At 39.9% G+C, this 21862-nt stretch overlaps 2 protein-coding genes across 14 annotated transcripts; one reads left to right on the top strand and one right to left on the bottom strand.

The window, feature by feature from the left end:
* Positions 1-217: 217 nt before the first annotated feature.
* LOC112203251 (disease resistance-like protein DSC1) lies at positions 218-14453 on the bottom strand. Of its 13 annotated transcripts, none has more exons than XM_040506223.1 (13): positions 14031-14453; positions 13428-13917; positions 12210-13320; positions 11737-12063; positions 9940-11646; positions 9597-9812; positions 7597-8771; positions 5164-5588; positions 4801-5015; positions 2587-4725; positions 1252-1847; positions 577-1039; positions 218-356 (listed from the first exon to the last, which is right to left on the bottom strand). In XM_040506223.1, the coding sequence occupies exons 2-5, from the start codon at positions 13907-13909 to the stop codon at positions 10159-10161; spliced, it is 3408 nt and encodes a 1135-aa protein (XP_040362157.1). In that variant the 5' UTR covers positions 13910-13917; positions 14031-14453; the 3' UTR covers positions 218-356; positions 577-1039; positions 1252-1847; positions 2587-4725; positions 4801-5015; positions 5164-5588; positions 7597-8771; positions 9597-9812; positions 9940-10158. The 13 variants fall into 13 exon arrangements, with proteins under 13 accessions (XP_040362157.1, XP_040362155.1, XP_040362158.1 ...); XM_040506221.1 differs by having other exon boundaries at positions 2587-5015; positions 5164-5297; positions 5461-5588; XM_040506224.1 differs by having other exon boundaries at positions 2587-5015; positions 5164-5294; positions 5461-5588.
* LOC112203254 (protein PXR1) lies at positions 6745-7191 on the top strand. Its single transcript, XM_040505762.1, has one exon. It carries the CDS (start codon positions 6745-6747, stop codon positions 7189-7191), a length of 447 nt encoding a protein of 148 aa, XP_040361696.1.
* Positions 14454-21862: the final 7409 nt, after the last annotated feature.

Genomic DNA, 21862 nt, shown 5'->3' with positions numbered 1-21862 from the left:
AACCTCCTTCTCCAAGCTTTTTGTGGTTTGAACAGTTGTTTGGGTAGACAATAGTAGCCAAGTCAGACAATGGTAATTCCAGATCTTCCTTCTTGCCGTACCCCAATTTTTCTGCAAAGGAGTGAAATGATTAGACATCTAAGGTGAGCTAATATTATCATAAAGGCTGATCCAACTAGGCAAACAGTGTATCAGCAGAGTATTATGAACAATTTACCATCTTTTTTATGTTTGCTTCTCCCACATATATAGCCAGAGGGCTAGGCCCAGAAGTAGCACAATACAGCTTATGATCCTCCTTTTCTACACAATGCATCTAGCCGGTTTACCATTGATCTTTGTATGGTCTTCAGGATCTGAAAGTAGAAAATTGAGGAGATTAAAGAAAAAGAGTGTAATGTTACTATGTATTATGTCTATCATCCAATGAGTAATGCTAGTTGATTTTTGAGACAAACTTAAGGATAAATATGCTAATTGTGTAAAACATTGTAGTAAACATTAATAACCAACTTTTATGTTGAAGATGATTCCCTAACTTGTACAGATGCTGCGATCCTCATGTAAATATCTTACCCATTTTCAATGAGATTTCTAATGTCAATCAGGTCCCCAAAACACATCAAGCAACTAGTTCCTCCTTCAATAATATACAAATTTGAATAAGCTAAGCAGGAGCAATTTCTTCATGCACGCCATCTCTCATTCCTTGTGGCTCAAACTTTCGTTAAACCAGGATGGTTCTGTGTTTGGAAAATTGAAGACAGAGTACTTCTGAAACTTGTCACCGTCGCAATCTAGCGGAGTCTTTCTGACACACATTTGACCAATCCATTGTGTCCATATCTTTTGGAAGCTTTGGTACAGAACATTTTAAACAGCCACATACTGGGGAGTTCTCAAAATTACAGGCACCATATGCACCAAAAAGTGCAAAATTGTCACAGTTATATATAGGAACCAATTTTGGGTTCTATCAATCCATGTGTAGCGCCGCACAAGCCCATCTTGAGTTAACACCAGCCGGGAAAGAACTGAGCTGTTAAGAAGCTTATTACTATAGTATTCTTAATGATCAAGATCTCAAAAAAAAAGAAAGAAAAAAAAAGACTATATGTGGCAAACTAGTACAAGAGAAGTCAACTTGTTTTGGACATTTCGGATACATATATGGGTAGGTTCTGACTTCTGAGGATATGCAGAGCAGAGCCATAAAAGTGTAAAACAATGCTACCAATGCGAGTGTCATACCTCATGAAATGGCATTTGTTCTGAATATTTCAAATGATATCTTCTTCTTTAACTTCGATGTGTTCCTACATCTTCATCCATGCCTCCAAGTAATTTTTCAACATCTTGGGCATACAACAAGGGGACTCCACACCTTTTCACCCTCACAATTGGACATAAATGTACTTGTAATGATGTTGTGCTCCTTGAAATGATGGTGTTGCATGACAGCAGACAAAAAATACTGAAGAAGATATTTCCCGATTTCTTAATGGAACATTGGCAAGTATTTCAGTAAATGGCGAGCCAGGTCATTCGTAGGAACAATGTCAGGAGCTGGGTATGATGCGCTTTGATGGAAGTAAAGGCGAGCAGAATCTAAACCAGACCTCAAAAGAGCTCCATCACTCACTGAAAATTGAACAATGGCAGCGGAATACTGGGCCAATGATTGTGACAAAGTTGAAACAGATAGTTTGTAAGAATCTGATGGAAGGCCTTCAGAAGGTACAAGATCAGCTAGCTTCACACGACCGAGAGATGGCAGGACACTACCTGCCATCAAGTCCTTTGGAATACTCCCTACCTGATTTTAAACAGAGGTAATATCCAATCAACTGCATAGATTACAAACTGACATACGTCATATAACAAAAACAAACAAATGAGAAACAACAAAAAGAAGCATCAACAATCATTAATCTATCTTTCTTTCGTTTTTTTCTTAATGGGAGGAATTCCCACACACTAGGAATATCGAAAGATAATTGAGTGCAGTTCAGCAGTTGTATTGTAAGAACCTTAAACACCATTCGTTTCTTCTTTTAAACAACAAAGCATCGATCTTTATACATGTAAAGATAATCCCAAGCTCAAAAGTCAGAAAATTCAAGTGATATCCAACATGCCTCAGTGAAATCTAAACTTAGCACAAACATAAAAAGAAGTAAATGGAATGCAGATTTCAAAACTACAGCATCATTTGGAGGAATAATATCTAAAAAAGGAGTCTTTCTTGATACATGAAAGTGGAAACCTTGGAAAAATTCATGGGGCAACGTTGACCCTCTCCATTGAGCTTTATCAAAATTGCTGCAATGTTGGGTTTGATAAAAGAAATATAATTTACCGGGAAGAAACCCAGTAGACGAATTCACAACCATGATCAAGCCAAAACTAGCTTCAAATAAGAGTACCCACTATGTATTTCAATTCCAAAGTGAAAAAAGAGTGGGCAAATTTGTCTCCTTTTATCTACTGTTACATATACAGACATGGTTTAAGAAGATTGAGACATTCGCAATTGTTAAAGGAAGCACAAGGAGAGGGAGAGATAGAGAGAAAGAGAGAGCTGACCTTGTTGAATGAAATTGTTGCACAAGTCTAACCCACATATTGCAATTGAGAGGAGATTAGGGTTTTGTAAAGAGAAAAGAGGTTCTCTGTGTTGATAATGGAAAATGGGGGAGATGGAAATTTTGGATTTTGAAGTGAAAGAGAAAGAGTGAGCAAATGCCTTCCCAGCAGCTGGCGGTGGCTGTTTGGTGAAAGTGTCACACCGTGCATTCGGAAATGCTTCAAGTGCTTTTTAAATTTTAACACAAATTTATCCAAAATGATTTTTTTTTTTCATCACATTTGTCCAGTGGATCACGAATAATAATAATCATACCAAAATCATCAGTCTCTTCAATGCAAAAACTTGAAAATGACACGTTTTAATCAACACGCATAGTGACTTGATTGGACGCTTGGTAGTTGGTACGGTAGATCAAACCTAATTGTTTCACTGAAGCATTCCTAAAGGCCATGAGCATCTCCAATCATATTTCATCTCAATTTTATTATCATTTTCAAAAATACTTTTCTAAGAGAGAAAACACTCGGACAAAAATTATAAAACGTTGTCGAGCTAAACACATCTAAAAGAAAGTATCATGATTAATAACATAAAATGGGGAGGTGACTTTCTTTTTGTTTTCATAGAAAACGGGCTTGAACTTGCCATTTTACATCTTATATAACAAGAGCACGGAAAAGACATTAGTGAGAGGTGAGGGATTATGATATTCAAACCATGCAAATTTTTTTTTTTTTTTTTGGCAGAAAAGAGTAGCTTATATTAAACAGAAACAAAATACAAAGACCCAAATTGGGCCAACCAAGAAAAAACAGAAACAAAGGCCCAACAAACGAGCCCAGAAACTATACTACAACCCGAAAAACGGTAGAAGATCCAACGCAACACCGTCGCGAAGAGCAGCGCCGCCGCAAAGATCTGCACCGCCCCGTAGATATGAGCAAGAAGCACACACTGAAAACGGAAACAGCCAAGGCCCAAACCAGGCGAGCCCACACACACCACCACCTGAAACGCAACCCAGCAACTCATACCCACAACACATGTGGACAGCATCACACCGATGGCGGAGCCGATCGAGATAAACCCAGCCAAATTCCAGCCAAAATCAAGAAATAGAGGCACAAAACCCAAATCATCTCCAAGGAGGAGATCGCCCTCTGCCGACAAAGAAACCAGAACAAGAGAAAGAGACAGGAGATCCACACAGGGATCAAAGGGACAGACAAACAAAGAGTGTGCAGTCCCCCCTTGAGGCACGACCGTATTCACCGGATTTACGCGCCATAACGGGTAAGCCCCGTTTAAAACAGTACTCCGAGGAGCATATATACAATCCATGGCAGAAGGAAAAGCTCTAGAGGTAGCATCAATCAAAGGTGGCCAAAGATTTGAGAGGAGAAAGAAGTTGAAATTTGGACTGGAAGGAACTGGGGTGAAATCAATCAGGTCTGAAAACAAACCCAGAAGGAAACCAAAGACTAGGAAGTATAAAACAGAGCAAACAAAGGAGGGAAACAAAAGAGAAAATTGCCGAAAATAGAGGCACGAAGCCTCAGATCTGGGATAGAACCCAGGGAAAATTGCCCAGGAAGGGCAAGAAGTGAAGCCACCGACTCTCAATGGGTTTGAGAGAAAACCCAGCTAAAAACCAATTGAATACCACCACTCTATTATATAATAAAAAATTTTCATTTTTGAGTTGCAAGTATAATGTTACTTTGCTTGCCAACTACCTGTTGATCGCCATGTATCTCTTAACAATGTTAAGGGAGGTTCCACGTTCAACTATCCACTTAAATAAGTCATAGAAATATATGAAGGTAGCAGTGGAAGTTTCAGTTGAAATTCCTTGTTAGGCATCCATTTACAGTTTTACACAAGGTCATTTACCAAGAGTTGGCTGGTTCAACTCAGAGGTTAGTTCACACTCAAGTTGCTACCAATGAGAAGTTGATAACTAGGCCTAGAGTGATACCAAAAGGGTGTTTTGTAACTCAACATTTAAATGAGCCCCAACTCATATCAGAGGAAAGCAAGAGGATAACAAGTAGAGAATACTCAACATGAATTATCATTCATCGAGTCCCCACTAGTGTAACAGCGAGTTCATTAGCTGAACATTCTGGCCTTATCTGTAGAAACATCGAGTTCTGTCAGATTCCTTTCACTATAAAAACCAGGTTTCTGATGTTGAGGCAATCACGCACCTTCACCACTCAACATTAGAAAAGCAGCCGGCACACTCAAAATACAGAAGTCTAAGCTTTTGTTGGTCATGCATTTGTAGATCAGCATCATTTCATCTTGTTGAATGCAGCACCCTAGAAGCTTCACTAGATTCCTGTGCTGAAGTCTGGCATAGAGTCTCTTGAGAGCCTTTTCACTTCTATTTTTCGTCTATCTTTCATTCTTTCAATATACCCTGAAATTCATCAGTTCATGTATATTGTGACTAAAATTTATACTCATTTAGTTTTCACTGTTGACTTCAGTGTGTTGTACAATTATCCATCAGTCCAGATTACAACCAAAATTACATGTACCAAATGGATATGACTGACAGCTTTTACCTTAAAGACAGATCCAGAGTCACCTTCTCCTAGTTTATTGTCGTCTGAGAAGTTACAGGTTGCATTAACAACGGTAGCCAAGTCAAACAATGGTAATTCCAGATTTTCCTTGTGGCAGCGGCTCAGTTTTCCTGCTGAAATTAAGTAAAGGAAGCATGATTTGTTACTTCTTTCAATAAACTTATATACTAAAAATGGTACTGCTCCTTTTTCATTTATACAATCAAATTTAAATAACTCACTACAAAACTGAAGTACGAGGAGAATGGAGGGGTCAGAAGAATACAAACAACTTACCATCCTTCTTCCAAACATAAAAGAGCAGGGCTACGCCCAGTATCAACAGCTCCGTAGATAAACAAGAGTGCTAACTATGATTCTCACTTTCTTCACATTGGATTTAGCAGGTTAATTTAGCAAGTAGTCTGTGAATGAAATATATTTGAAAGAGGGAAAAAAAATACAAACAGTACCCAACCTATGGCCGACTCCGAATTTCTGTACCCAAATTTTCAAAACTATCACAATGGTACCCAGATTATCTAGCCCAACCCAACATATGTACCTACCGTCTATAACGGTGTTAATTGCTATGCTAGCTGACACAATTTCAGGGACATTTTAGTCCTTCCATACCTTAATCTTAGTTTTTAATTTTTATTAGTATTTTTTTTAACTGAAAATTTTTTATTAGTTATGTATTTACTTATAAAGGAATATCAGCCCTTCATTTCCACCCACTCTAAGATCCTACGGCTAGAAAAATAAAACCATAATTTTTGGCTTTCTAATCCATTTTCTCTTTCTTTGCCAAAAGAAATCCATTTCTCTTCATATTCTCTATCCCTTCTGAAACCAGAAGCCAACCTCTCCGTCATAACCACCGCCACCGCCACCGCCACCTTCATCAAAATCTCTTTACAACCCCAGAAGAAAAGAAGATGCATCCCCACAGATCCATTCATAATTCTATTGGAATTTTTATCTTGATTGAGAGAGAGAGAGGGAGAGAACAAATCGGATAGAGAGTGAAAGAGAGGCAGAGATGCAGAGAGAGGAAGAGAGCAAAGGGACTTGCTACTGATCCCAGTAAATTATCATCTCCTGCTTTTGCAGTCTTCATTGTGCTTATTATTAGAGACTGCAATTTGCTCAGCCCTTTCAAAGAACTTTGATTCACCATTCAACTCAACTAAAGATTTATCCGTAACAAAATCTATCGAACCAAACTGCAATACGTTTGATTCCACTGGCATTTCACCCTTCATAGGCGACGGCTTCCCCGGTGATTGCTTTAAAAGCAATGACTTGGTCTCATCTTTAGAGAATGACCCAAATATGAATAGCTGCAACCAAGGAATAAACACTAAAATAAAATTCCACAATGAACCCAACGATCCGAACCACATAACCAATATCAACTGTACAAAACATCCCAACAAGATTCTGCAACAAGTCAGGAAGAGAGAGAGAGAGAGAGAGAACAAATCAGAGAGATAGAGAAAGAGAGGCAGAGATGCAGAGAGAGGAAGAGAGCAAAGGGACTCAAGAATAGGGCTGGGTAAGCCTAGTTTTCACTGTATGGCTTGCACAATCGACTTCCGCTGCCTAGACAAAGGCTTCGGCGGCAAAACCTACAAGCGCAAGCGGAACCCCGAAGCCGCCGTTGACGACCAAGATGCCGCCATGGAAATCGACGCCACCTACCCACCTCCTGCGAAGCGATCTATGGTGTCCTTCTCGGACAATCCGGACAGACTAGTCGTGATCGCCGGGAAGGTCTCCGAGCGAAAGTGGAAGCAGCCGAGGAAGCAGAGGTCGTCAGTGGTTCAGGTGAGTCGGAAGGGGACGACGTTCGAGGAGAGGGAGAAGAACAAGTCGGTGAAGAAGGCGTACAAGGAGAGAATGGCGGAGCTGAAGGGGGAGATTAAGAAGAACAAGGAGGAGAAGAGGAGGAAGAGGGAGGAAAGGGAGAAGAAGAAGGAGAATATTCTTCCGGAGGAGATGATCAAGAGGAACAATAAGTAAATGATACAAATACCCATCAAATATGCCACGTGGCACACTGGTTAACGCCGTCATGGACGGCAAGTACATATGTTGGGTCGGGCTAGATAACCTGGGTACCATTGTGATAGTTTTGGAAATTTGGGTACAGAAATTCGGAGTCGGACATAGGTTGGGTACTGTTTGTATTTTTTTCCCTTTGAAAGAAGAAATTTGAGTTAAAGACTAAAAAAAAAAGAACTGTAATGTCTATCATCCACAGAATTTAAAAGAAGATTTCGCTAGTTGTATCACAGTCGAACTGTTAGACAGAGCTTCAGCTAATTTGTTCTGTTTTGACTTCAATTTGTGCATATATGATCATTCATAAATACATAAATCACCATCAAGTGAATAATTACTTGAGGAATCAAGATGATTACATACCTTGCTCTGATGCTGCTAATCTTATATATGTAGATAACTAGATATATCTTGCCCAATTTCAGTGAAATTTCTTATGTCAATCAGATCACTGAACCACAGCAAGCTCCCACTTACTCCTTCCCTGATGTTGGAATTTGCATAGGCTATGCAAGAGCAGTTCTTCATACAAAACTTCTTACATTACTTGAGGTTCGTACTTGTGGTAAACCAGGATTGTTTGGTGCTTGGCAATCTGGTCCCAGTGTACTTCTGGAAAACTATGTCCCCATTACACGGTAGACTAGTTCTTCTAACACACCCATTTGACCAATCCATCATGTCCCAATCTTTTGGAATTTTGGGTACAAATCCTCTCAAGCAGCCACATATTAGGGAGTTCTCAATATTACATGGGCCATTTGGACCACAGAGTGCATAACTATCACAATTATCAATCTGTGTTGTTAGGTAAACAACTGTGTTATTTCTTGAGTTATCACCATCCTAGAAATAACTCAGATGTTGGCTAGCATAACTGTAAAATGTCTCATCGTGATAAAAAAACAAGACCATATGTGTATAGAGGGTTTGGACTCAAATGAGGTGTTTTACTAAATCGGATTCCATTCCTTGGACCAGTCCCAAATTTTGTGACCGAACCTTGTCTCAAAATTAATTTTGGATAACCAATGGGATCAAGTTGATAGTGTAATTGCCTGAGAAGGATCCTGTGGATTTTTCCATGATGATATATCCCAGTTGAAGCTTGTAACTGTGTGCTGCCAAGCTTCAAACATTGAAGGAATGTGTCACCTGGGTAATCAAAACTTTGCCACTGAAAATTCTCTGCCTCATTATCACTCCCATCTTTCATAACAAGATTTCCGGAGTTGGAAAGCTGAGCCACTGGATTCTGTGCAGTTCTTGATGTATTGGAGAACCAAACTGTGCTGTTGTTTTGGCTGACAAGGACAAGAATTCCGGGGTGTGTGATCTTGAGACACCTAATGAATCAGTGAGGGGCGTGTCTCTGTTGGCAACCCACATAATGGTGATAAACGATATCTTCATGTACCATATCCCCACATATCGCGTAGTAGAAGAACCGGGACTAAAGAATCCAAGCTCAAAGGTTCCACAAGTTGAACTTATGGTCTCACCGTCTGCAATGGACTGAAATGTAACTGTGATGAGCACTGTAAAGAAGAAAAAGAGATGCAATTAGCACATCATCTTAAAGCCTTCAATGGATTTCTTTATCATAATCATGCACGGGAAATAACTGAATATTGCAGACCTCATTGGTCCTTCCAGACACTTCATTACTATATTATTTGAAATACATTATTGAATGTTATTTTCAACATTTTATGAGCTGATCTCTCTGAAGTTTCTTTGACTGAAGCTGAGATACATTTTTCTGTCAATGATTTTCTTTTGTCCAACTGTAATGGGATTAAGTTGGCACCCTGTCATTTTCTTATAATTAGGTTGCATAATTTAGATTTTGACTTGTCTTTGATCTGACTTTTATTAGAAGATAAATGTGGCATTATTTTGGTCAAACTCTGTTTGCAGCTAACAATCTCTATCACATCACTCTCGTCAAAAATAAAAAATAAAAATCTGTATCACATCACCATTCTAACTACAGACTACAGTAGCAGCATTGGCAACTTGACTAGAAACTATAAAGGCTTTACATGGATATGTCACTCGATTTCTAATTTAGTTGAGTACTGGTGAGGGTACGTAGTTGGATAGACCAGTGTTGACTGTCTCACCTGCCGGCAGATTTTTATTAAAACAAAATGTGCTTATGTGACAAAAGTATGTATGAATGTCAATTTATCTACCAGCAGAAAACATGAAAGACCAAGGAAGGAAAAAGATCGAAACACAGGTAGCTTTAAGAGGATATCTTTTCACAGTCAGGAGTCTAGCTATGCGCTTGTGCTATCTGTGCACATATTGTGATTATAGTGATAGGCATAGGCATAGGCATAGGTGAGCACTTTTACCTTGTCTGCTTTCTCAATTGCAGCAGCGGCAAAGCCAGACTTTACATTCCATCCATTAACAGCTAGCCTTCTCGTTTCCCATCAATTCCCCACTCATATTACTCCTAATTAACTCCGTTATTGTGCTCTTGAACTGCAGTGATTCACCATTATCATTCTCTCTCAAAGCTTCCAATCCCTCTTTCATTCCTTGTAAATCAAGTAAACCAACAATGCCTGTAATTTCGATTCGTTTCAAAATGAAGTTATGAACTGAACAACATTTCAACAGATTCAATAGTCTAGAATATAAAATCTGGAGCAAATCAATTTTGACACATACAAAGTAACTTATCAAACTTACAAAGGCAGAGCAAAGTTGCGCACTGATCCACTATAGTGAAGAGAATCAAGATAGGAATGGAAGTTCACTAACTAGCTATTTCAAAACATGTTGATTTTCCTTCTACTACTCCGGGGAAGTAGTTTGCCGTCATCTTCTTCTTTCAAGATTGCAGTTCCGCTTCCACCGGGTCCAGACTGGTCGCGTCGTCTCTTGGTTTTGATGATGATTTCTTCTTTTTCAACTACTTGATTGTGGTTCCATAACTACATCTTCATCAACGCCTACATCTTCATACAGCAAGGAGACTCCACAGATTTTCACCCTCACAGAGGAGAGATCAACGAGATTTCTTTTTCCACTGCCGTTGATTATTGTATGTTGGTACAACATGAAGTCAAAAGAGGCCTCGGATTCTTTTACCCAATCCTCGCGATTGATTGTACTTTCTGATCGAACAAAATCAGGGGAGGAATACCACATGAACACATGATCTGAATTGAGAATTATATCATCATTTAGGCTTACATAGAGGGCATCGCACCAAACTTCGTGACCATTGTTAATTTTGCGATGGGGTTGACAACTAAAGTTGGGAGATAGACCGTAATTGCGTGGCCAACCGGGTAGCGTATAGTTGTTGAATGCAACCACAATGCATAGAGCGTAACCGAGGAAGCCTTGACGAAACGAATGAGGAGGAAGCTTGATATTTATTGAACATCCCTCACTTTGATACCTCATCCACTTTGGAATTTCATTTCCCGGACAAACAATTCCACTCCAAGTAAGTCTATTAAGGAGACGTGATGCAGTTGCAATTCGCATAACTCTAAGCTGTGCATCAGCCATTATGTTGCTCCGTGCACTCTGATCCAATTTCAGACAATTTATAAATGAAAGTACCTTGTCAGCGCCAGGCCGGATTAGGAAACAAGCAGAATTGTTGACATATTGATCCCAACCTTGTATGGGTGCAGTCCTCATCGAACTTGAGACTGTCTCTAGTGACGTGCAGCCATGTGCATCCAACCTGTGTAGAAGCCATGGCAGCTTTGGTAAAGACCCAAGGCTCTTGCAATTGCTCAAGTCCAGTTTCAACAGCCCAGGCGGGAGCTCGACAGGCAAAGACCCCAGACTCTCACAACCGCTCAAGTACAGCTCCTTCAGCCCAGGAGGGAGCTGAATAGGCAAAGACACAAGACTCTCACAACCGCTCAAGTGCAGCACCTTCAGCCCAGAAGGTAGCTCGACAGGCAAAGACGCAAGACTCTCACAATCTTCCAAGTCCAGGTACTCCAGCCCAGAAGGGAGCTCGACAGGCAAAGACTCAAGAGAGTGGCAGCCAGATAGAGAAAGATTTCCGAGCAAATTCAGCCTACAAGTGCTGCTTGGAAGATTCTTAAGCTCTTCACATGAATAAATACCCAATGAATCAAGCTTCTCGAGACACCAAATTGATGAAGGCAATTCTTCTATGGCAGTATGTTGCAAATCCAAGGTTTTCAGATTGCGTGGCATCTCTGGGAGAATTTTGAGATTGGAGCAACCTCTCAGATTCAGACAAGCAAGCTTGGCAAGATGCTGAAAATATGAAGGAAGTTGAACCAAACTTGTACACCATTTAAGATTAATGCTCTCGAGATTTGGACTCTCAGAGAGATCTGGAACCTCAGCCAGGTGCTCGGAGTAACAAAGATCGATGCGTTTTAAGCTCCCAAGATTGATCTGTAACAAATCAAAGACAATTAATGGCAAGATCGAGTTATATTTTCCACACCATTATTATTACACGTACAAGAATTAAATGAAGCAAACCTGCACGCCTTTATTCCAAAGTTGCTCAAGTCGGCTGTTGGGCATATCAAGCTCGACAAGATTTTCTGAAGAAAACCTCGATGGCAGAGATGTCAAGGGATAGAAATGCCACCTCAGATATTTAAGGGCATCAGGTAGAAACTCGAGACCTGGAGGAAGGTGCACTTTGGGCTTGGCGACACCCCTGGTGCATGAATATGAGTAGTAGTCATCAAAATATAAATCTAGTAATCTTAGATTGTGCATCTTTTCGAAGGATGCAGCATTCACGTGTAAATCTGTAATGAGATCCATGTTCATGACTATGCACTCAATGGCTTCAGTACCCTGAAAATCAATGGCAAAATATAAATAAGCATACAATAGAGAACAAAAATTACTTTACTAAAAACTACATTGCCATCCATCTAACTTTTATAGGAAATGAGATTTTGCTTGGTCTTTTCTTTTTCAATGGTGTATTCGGCTCTTACCGTATTCTTTTCCAATACACGACGAACATCAGTAGCAAGCCACAATCTACTGCGTTTTCCAGGATCTTTAACATATTCATCACGAACAATTTCCCGACCCATTTCTTGTATCAAATCATGCATCTCAACAAGTCTTGAACGTTCATTCACGGATATGAGAGACATATCAATGAGAAGTCTTACTCCCGCATTGGCAGAAAAACCACAGACATTTAAAATTCTTTGTGCCTCTTCAATATCCTTTCCTTTGTGACAACAGGCGATATCGAGAAATATCTCCTTCTCATTTTCCCCTAATCCATCATAACTTAACCTCAATACTTTATGGATTCCTTTGTCGGGAAATTTTTTCAATTTATCTAATTCACCTTCCCAGTCTTCTTTGCTCTTGCAATGAGAGAATACGGAGCCCAAGATTGTAAGAGCCAATGGATTACCCCCAGCATAATCTACCACCTCTCTTGACAAAGTTGTATAATCCGTTGGGGGAGAGAGATTTGTTAAAGCTCTCAAATGAAAGAGCTCAAGAGCTTCATCACAATCTAGTTCGTTAACCTTATATATCTTATCATCGTCAAGACCAAGCATGCGCTTGTTTCTAGCTGTCACAATAATTCTACTTCCAGGGCCAAACAGGATGCGATCACGTCCAACCAAAAATTCTACTTGGCCTAAATCACTCACATCATCAAGAACAACGAGGGCCTTTGTAAAGCAAAGCCTCCGTTTTGCAAACCTTGATCCAATAGATGGAGCGGCCACATATAGATTGCCTTCCTTAAGTACGGTACAAAGCAGTTGATTTCGCAAATCATTTAGTCCATGTCTTGTCTCTGATGCTTCCCTAACATTTGCAATAAAGCAGCAAGCTTCGAATTGAGAAGAGAGAAGGTGAAATACAACATCAGCAATAGTGGTCTTACCGATACCACCCATACCCCAAATACCTACGGTCCGGACATCCTGTGAGTGAAGGCATAATAACGATTCAACTTGTCGGACGTGTTTTTCGATTCCAACCAGGCCCTCTAAACCACTTGCCATTTCCGATTTGCGATTCAATTTCGCCAAAATGTCATTGACCACAATATTAACTAATTCAGACTCGAGCCTGCCATATACATATCAAAGACAAAGTAGTTTAGTAAGTAATGCAGTAACCAATCTTCTCTATATAGTGAATGCATCATAGAAGTCACAACTGAGCGCAGGAGTTACCTAATTGTTTGGGAATCAAATCCAGATATATTAGCTGCTGTTTTCAGAGCATCTCTCCACGTGAGCACCTTGTCCATCATGTCCTTGAAACGTTCCTCATGTTTAACAAATGCATCTGCATAACTCCCCGATTGTTTGCGTACATCTGATGGATCTATGCCGTAGAAGATGGGTATAACAAACTGTTTATCTCTGCATTCGAGTATGTGCACAAGTTCATCCAAGCACCATGTAGAAGAAGCATAGTTTTTGGAGAAAATGATAACCGAAAGCTTCGATTCACTGATTGCTTCTAGAAGGGCAGGTGCGATTTCATCTCCTCTCTCCAGTTTGTAATCTATGTAAGTTTGGATTTTGTTCCGACATAAAGCCTCATAAAGATGGCTGGTAAAAGTATTCCGGGTGTCCTCCCCTCTGAAACTAAGAAATACATCATGCTTCTCCCGAAGGATGCTCTCAGAGCAAGAAGAAGCAGCAGCCATATTGTAGCCTGAAGATCAACAAGTCAAAAGAAGCAAACCTTTCAGATGAATATAAAAACTCAGAATGCAGACAGATAAGTAATTGCACAGCAAAACTAGTGTTCTTAGCAGTTGTACTAACCTGGTTAGAACTTGGATGAGTAAATATATCAATAGACACTTCCTAATCAGTTTTTCAACTCTCTTTCTGCCCTCAGCAACTTTGCTAATCTATTTTGAATGAACAGAAATTCTTCCCCAGAATGAATGAACACTAATTAAATAAGAAACGATGCATACATTTTCCAGGAAAGTAGTCAGAAGTAAAAGGCTAGCACAGAGGAAATTTCCAAGCACTTTCGGTGAAATATCTTTCAATCATTCAAAAAGTAGACGATTCAGAGGGCACCATTATTGCTTTCACCGACTGTTGAAAATGAAGCATGCCGTATGAAGTGACGCTAAGTTCAAACTTAGCAAGGCACCTTACACACTAATCCACGATAGTGAAGTCTGAAGAGAATCAAGATAATGCAAGTTTGGTCCACTTCACTGGCTATGATGCATAGTACAGCTTTCAAGTGTTTACCACCTAACTTGAGACATCTGTAACTAGTCTGGGACCTCCTACATTACCCTCCTCAATTTCAAAGCTACCCCATTCTCATTCTCATTCTCTTTACCTCGAAATTTGAGTTGGAAAAAAGCTCATTTCTTGTCTGAAGCATTATGTCGAACACCTTCCGGGCAAGTCGGGTTTAGAGTCCTTCCAAAGGTTTAGAGTCTTTGGCTTTCTTGTGATGTTCTACATCTCTAGAGACTATTTGGAGTGTGGTTTGAAGTTTACTAGTGTTAGAAAATATTGATCACTGTTGTGATTAGGCATAGCGTTTTGTAATTTGGTGTAGAATCTGGATTAGGCTTTCTTTTCTCTCAATTCCCTCCAAGTTATATTTTTCTTCTCTCTTTCGTCAAGTCTATCATCTTTATCACTCAGCTAAAATGAAAATTACTGTTTAAAGCTCTTACTTTGACAAGAAAGCATATATGATATTTTTATCAATTTAGTCCGTCACCCAAAACATATGTGGTCCTCCAAATTTTTATTTTGCAGATTATTATACAAGATTTCTATTTGGGAGAAAAGAAAAATCTCAAAGAAATCTAAAGTGATTAACTTTCCATGTGTTCTTGGAATTTATTTAAAAAAACAGGTTCCGTGTAAATAGCTGGTCGACTATGTACTTTGTTCGTTCTGCACAAAACAGATATGTTTAAACAAGTTTCAAAGGAGATTAGGGTTTTGCAAAGAGAAGAGCTGGAGGTTCTGTTTTCATAAATGAAAACGGGGGAGACGGAAGAGAGCTGAAAGTGTCACAACTCACAAGTACATCATACTTTGCATTCCTCTTGTATGCTTTTTAACACAACTTTACCCAAAATGTTTCTCTTTTTATTTTTTTTCACGTGTCCTATGGATCACAACTAAGAATAAGTCGATGAAAAGATGAGCGACCAAACGCTAGGGGACTTCGTGCACCTCCATCCCAACGACGACTTCACACGCCTCTTATCTTTGCAACGATGATGCGCGCCTTCTTCTTAATTAGCAGTGACGACACATGCTTCCTTCCCAGCGGCCTCCCAATCGACCGCGACTAGGAACACTTCATGTGTTCGTTCATTGATATCCATCTGTGGATTTTTCTTTTCTTTTGTTCCTCATCCTGGATGTGAGGATTGGTGGATTTCAATTTGGTTGGCAGCGGTGATTAGGCTGTACAAATCTTAAGGTCGTGACAACTCTATTGTTGGTAATTATCTTGAGGAGACTGAGGATTTACCTTCAATTTTTGCTATTTTCTCTATTAGTGTTTCAAAGCATTAATCTTTTATTGTACACAGACAACTTGTTGGTGTAGTACACCTTCTGGTTTGTCTTTTCTTAGTTCTTGGGTCAGATTGAATCTAGCCTTTGTATGCTCCCCATTAAGATGCCCTCTTGACTGAGTTCTATCGCTAATTTAATGAACTTTCAAAAAAAAATAATAATAATAATAACATGCCAAAACTTGACCAATTTCTATCGCTAATAATCATAACCATGCCAAAATAATCACTCTCTTATATGCAAGAACTTGGAAATGACTCGCTTTAATTAACACACAGAGAGACTTGATTGACGGTTGGCCAAACCTATCATATCCGATGAGTGTCACAATTCACAAGTGCTTCATATTTCATACTGCTTACGGAAGACCGTGTGCATCTCCAATCATATGTCATCTCAATTGTTATGACAATTTAAAAAATTATTTTTCCAAGGAAGAAAGCACATGGATAAAAATTGTAAGACTAGTGTTCTTAGGAGTTGCATGTACCTGTTTAATTAGAACTTGGTTGAGTACATATATCAACAGACACTTCCCAATCAGTTTTTCAGCTCTCTATCAGCCCACAACAACTTTCTATATCTATGTTGATTAAACTTTCATTCTTCTCCAGGATGGAAGAACACACTAATAAGAAACTATGCACATATTCTTCAGGAAAGTATAAAGTGTTGTGAATGATAATGACTATTCATGTAATAGGTATTGCTTAATGTATGCGATTGACAGACTCATAATGTATGCGATTCAAAGACTCGTAATGTATGCGATTGACATACTTGTAATGTGCGATTGATTAGTATAGCTATTATGTATTGCCTTTTGTATACATAATGTAACCCTATATAAACTTCATGGTGAGATGAATACAATACAATACAATTTTTCTAATTCTCTACAACACGTTATCAGCACAATACTCTAACTCAAGCCCTAGCCAAGAAAAAAAAACCCTAACACCCGAAATTTCTTTCACCAAAAACTGCCACAAGCTCCTAGCCCTTGTTAGCCATACCGTACGCTGCTCTTGTAGCCCTTGAGCACCCGTGTTCCTCCTACTGCCCCTGCAGCATCTTCCCACTCTTGCTACCCCTGCAGTACAGTAGCACGCTCATTCCTGTGCAGATCATCCTGTTTTCACTCCCCGAAATGTCTTGATCGGGACCTCAGATCAAAATCCTTCCTTCATCAAAGTTGTTCGTCTCTCCCTATTCTATCTGACCTCCAAATTTCAGCCCTATTGGAGTCGTTTTGAGATCTGTACACCATTCAAAGTGGGAGCTGTTCAGAAGCGAATCTGCTCCGAATTTCAACAAGTTTTAAAAATTAAAGTTCCTACTTTCTTGTCTTTTAAATTCCTTTATTTTCTGCAGGATTTTCAATATACGAACATGAGTTCAATTATTTAATAAAGCGGAATTGTGGGGATTCACGCTTAATGAACTAATAGTGTTGGTATGAACTAAGAGTGTTCATAATGCTCGGACCAAGAGAGTCTGTAAGCATCAAATTGTGACTATATTAAAACATTATTGTTTGGTCTAATCCAAAAGAGATTCTTGGAAATTGTTTTCTTGGTAGCATAGCTCGGAAATCTGATTATTTTAGTTTTCGTGGAAGTTTAGCTCCGAAACTAATATATCTTCTCTTCTTATTTTCAGGATGTCGAATGAACCTAGACTCGACTTTCCCATGCTTGACTCAACAGGCTCGGATTACCACAGTTGGGTAACCGATGTTGAGAACCACCTCACTTCAAAGGGAATATTACCCATAATCCAGACACCTAACCCGGATCGTTTGTTAGTGCGAACACCTACAAAGCATGCTCAATCAGTTATCTTGATGCGACGCCATATGGACAAGGCACTCAGATTGGAGTATATGTCGATCAAGGATGCAAGAGAGCTATGGGTAGCGCTAGAAGGGCGCTTTGGCAATGTCCAAGATTCCCTCCTCCCTGACTTGAAGGTTCAATGGAACAATCTGCGTTTTGTTGATTTCAAGTTTGTTGCTGAATATAATTCAGAACCTTTTCGCCTACAGTCCATGTTGAGGTTTTGTGGACAACCTGTCACAGAGCAACATCTAATTGAGAAAACTCTCTCCACCTTCCCCATTTCAACCATTGTGGTATCAAAGCAATACCGCACTGAAGTCAATGCTGGACGGATCATGCAGTTTCATCAGCTTATCAATCTTATATCTGTAGCTGAGAAACATGATAACATACTCGTGAGGAATCATAATTCAAGGCCCATTGGAACTAAAAGCATTCATGAGGCGAATTATAATGCACCCAAAAGAGGGCGCAAGGAGCGGAACCCTAAAAAAAGGGATATGAGGGACGTATAGGTCCATATAACTGCTCTAACAAGGAAGAAAGCCGCAAGTTTGGTGCGGATACACGTGGTGGCAATGCCACACGTGGGAGAGGTGATCGTGGTATCCCTGGTCGTCGTGGTGGCACCAACCCTCCAAGGGAACGCCCACAACGTGCACCTCAGTTAAAGGGAGGCAACCACAATGACATTATCATCGATGTGGATCAAGTGAGCATTGGTTCAAGCAATACAAGGCAAGCGAGCAACTAGCTTCAAGATACAGGGCATACAAGGACCTGAGGGAGCAAGAAGTGTACCTTGCAGAAGAAGAAGAAGAAAATGGTGGAGACATCCATCTCACCATAGAGGACTTCAAAGCTGACGATGAAGTGCAATATGATTAGATTAGTCCTTTTATTTTCCAAGAATTTTTGTAATGGCAATATGACTTAGTCAATAAATGACAATTGTATTAAACTCTTTCTTATGTGGTGCACCCAATGAAATATGATGTCTAGGAAAGTCATTGAGATTAATGGTACTTAAGAGAGCCTCGCTCCACCAACATCTCTCTCTTCTTTCTTGGTCATATTTGATTGGAGTTACCAAATGGATAGAGTGACTACAATGTGTCTTAGTTTGATTTTATTTTGGATTAGACTTTTTGGGACCTTTGATGTAATCATTGGCTATCTTTATTAATAAAGTATCGTATTATTATTTGATGTCATGGACATGTTTTAATTCCAAACTTTATTATATTTCAGTTGGTTTCCTGGAGAGTTGGAATGCCTTGTTGATAGTGGCACCACACATACTATATTGCGACATAGGCAACTATTTCTATGGATGACGCCTAGTCGATCTTCTGTGACTACGATAGCTGGACCATCACAATTGATTCATGGTCGAGGACCAGCTCAATATATGTTGCCAAATGGCACAAGTATTAATATCACCGAAGCTCTATATGCTCCTAGGGCTGGAAGGACCCTATTGAGTTTTAAAGATATAAGAGCCAATGGTTTTCATGTGGAAACACATTGTGAGAATGGACAAGAGTTCCTTTGCATCACCTCTAATGACTACGGACATAAACGAGTATTAGAGAAACTTATGTGTAGATCTAGTGGGTTGTATGCAACCACTATTTGAATTATTGAATCCAACCATGTCATGAGAGATGATTTATGGGATTTCGACACATATAGGCTTTGGCATAACCGTTTGGGACACCCAGGTCGTGATATGATGATCCGTATATTAAAGACTTCACACGGACATCCATTTTGCAAAAAGAAAAGAAATCAGAACCAAAATTATATCCAAGGTAGGGCTGGCGCCACCTACCCCTTGAGGCCCAAAAGTGGTATTGACGCCACCAATACCTCCTTGGTTCCTTTTTCTACTTCTAAAGTCAATTGTGACTCCGTGGCTCAACCGGATACTTCCCTGGTTGCTTCTAAAGCCCATCTTTAATTTTGCAAAGTCTGCTCTTTAGCAAAATTAGAATGGAGACCATCCTATGCAAATGACACTAAAGAAAATATTCCATTCTTACAAAGAATCCAAGGCGATATTTATGGACCTATTTAACCAACTTGCGGACCATTTAGATATTTTATGATATTGGTTGATGCATCGGAACGATGGTCACATGTCATGCTATTGTCCACAAGAAATGCTGCATTTGCTAAACTCCTAGCACAAATCATTAAATTAAGGGCTCACCACCCTGATCATCCCATTAAGTCAATTCGTCTTGACAATGCTGGAGAGTTTACATCAAAAACGTTTGATGACTATTGCATGTTCATTGGGATTGAGGTTGAACACCTTGTTCCTCATGTTCACACCCAAAATGGTCTCGCAGAAGCTGCTATTAAAAGACTTCAAATGGTCACTAGAGCATTGGTTATGCGCACCAATCTCCCTGTTTCTGCTTGGGGCTATGCAATATTGCATGCAGCTGTGCTCATTCGTCTGAGGCCTACTGCCACTCAACCCTTTTCTGCGTCCTAGATGGTTACTGGATATGAGCCTGATGTCTCACACTTACGCATATTTGGGTGTACAGTTTATGTGCCAATTACGCCGCCACAGCACACCAAAATGGGTCCTCAAAGACGATTAGGCATTTATGTTGGATATGACTCTCCAACCATTATCCACTACTTAGAACCCTTGACAGGCGATCTATTTACCGCTAGTTTTGCGGATTGTCAATTTGATGAGACAGTCTTCCAGTCGTTAGGGGGAGATAGGAACAATAGTGTTCAACAGGAACGACAGGAATTGTCGTGGTCTGTCCCCACTTTGTCTCATCTTGATCCCTGAACCGCACAGTCCGAAATTGAAGTGCGAAGAATTCTCGATCTTCAGAACGTAGCAGACTCTATGCCTGATGCGTTTTCTGATATCGCTAAAGTGACAAGATCACATATACCTGCTGTAAGCGTGATTGATGTCCCTAAAAATCATGGACATGGCCCCACCCCTAGGGGTATTGGGCATGGCGCCTCCACCACTAATAGTGATGGCAATATGGCTCAGGCCGGGCTCCCAGTAAGGAAACGTGGGAGGCCCAAAGGTTCGATGGATTCTCGCCCGAGAAAGAAAGCGAGTTTGGCACAGAAAGATCCATTAATCATCGACATAAATAACCAGTCTCATGAAGATATTCCGGATTATGGTTATGTCCAAGAGACATTATTGGGGGACGCTCCAATGTTAGAACCAATTCCAGAGAATAGGGAGATCTCCATGAATTACACTAGTGTACATGAGACGTTGAATCAAGATTCTATTATCCTTGATGATGTGTTTGCATATTCTATTGCTCAAGGAATTATAGAACACGATGATATCGAACCTCACTCCGTTGAGGAATGTCAACGAAGAGCAGACTAGCCTAAATGGAAAGATGCGATCCAGGTTGAATTGGATTCACTAATAAAGAGACAAGTATTTGGGCCTATTACGCTGACACCCCCAAGTATAAAGCCTGTTGGCCATAAATGGATCTTTGTTAAAAAGCATAATGAGAAAAATGAGGTTGTTAGATACAAAGCCCGCCTTGTGGCGCAAGGTTTCTCACAATGCCCTGGAATCGACTACGAGGAGACACATTCTCCCGCAATGGACGTTATAACGTTCCGCTACCTTGTCAGTTTGGTGGTTTCCGAAAAACTTGACATGCAACTTATGGAAGTGGTTACAGCATATCTCTATAGGGATCTAGATTCAGAGATATATATGAAGGTTCCAGATGGACTTCAATTACCCAAGTCAAGTGGCTCTGAACCACGGAGCGCGTTTTCAATAAGATTGAAATGCTCACTATATGAATTGAAACAATCCGGACGGATGTGGTATAACTGTCTAAGTGACTACTTGATTGGGAAGGGATATGTCAACAATGAAATATGTTCATGCGTGTTTATAAAGAGGACAAGTTCCAGATTTGCAATTGTAGCAGTTTATGTCGATGACATGAACCTAATTGGAACTCTAGATAAGTTAAAGGAAACTGCTAAGTACTTGAAATCCGAATTTGAGATGAAAGATCTTGGGAAAACACGGTTTTTCCTCGGACTAGAACTCGAGCACCGTAGTGATAGGATTATGATCCATCAGTCAGCATATACTCAAAAATTATTAAGGCGCTTTAATGAAGATATAGCAAAGCCTGTGAGTACTCCCATGATCGGTCGTAGTCTTGAGCCTGAAAAAGATCCGTTTCGTCCAAGGGATGAGAA

This window comes from Rosa chinensis, chromosome 5, assembly GCF_002994745.2.
Source record: "Rosa chinensis cultivar Old Blush chromosome 5, RchiOBHm-V2, whole genome shotgun sequence".
Taxonomy (NCBI): domain Eukaryota; kingdom Viridiplantae; phylum Streptophyta; class Magnoliopsida; order Rosales; family Rosaceae; genus Rosa; species Rosa chinensis.
The sequence above is the reverse complement of the archived record's forward strand: the minus strand, read 5'-3'. Positions and strand labels throughout refer to the sequence as shown.

Bases quoted from the DNA above. Each gene is read 5' to 3' on its own strand.
- LOC112203254 (XM_040505762.1), top strand. From the start codon at position 6,745: ATGGCTTGCACAATCGACTTCCGCTGCCTAGACAAAGGCTTCGGCGGC.
- LOC112203251 (XM_040506219.1), bottom strand. From the start codon at position 13,909: ATGGCTGCTGCTTCTTCTTGCTCTGAGAGCATCCTTCGGGAGAAGCAT. The intron at 13,321-13,427 runs GTAACTCCTGCG...TGTATATGGCAG, and splicing joins TTTGATTCCCAAACAATTAG to GCTCGAGTCTGAATTAGTTA. The intron at 11,647-11,736 runs GTTTGCTTCATT...GATTTGTTACAG, and splicing joins TTTGGAATAAAGGCGTGCAG to ATCAATCTTGGGAGCTTAAA.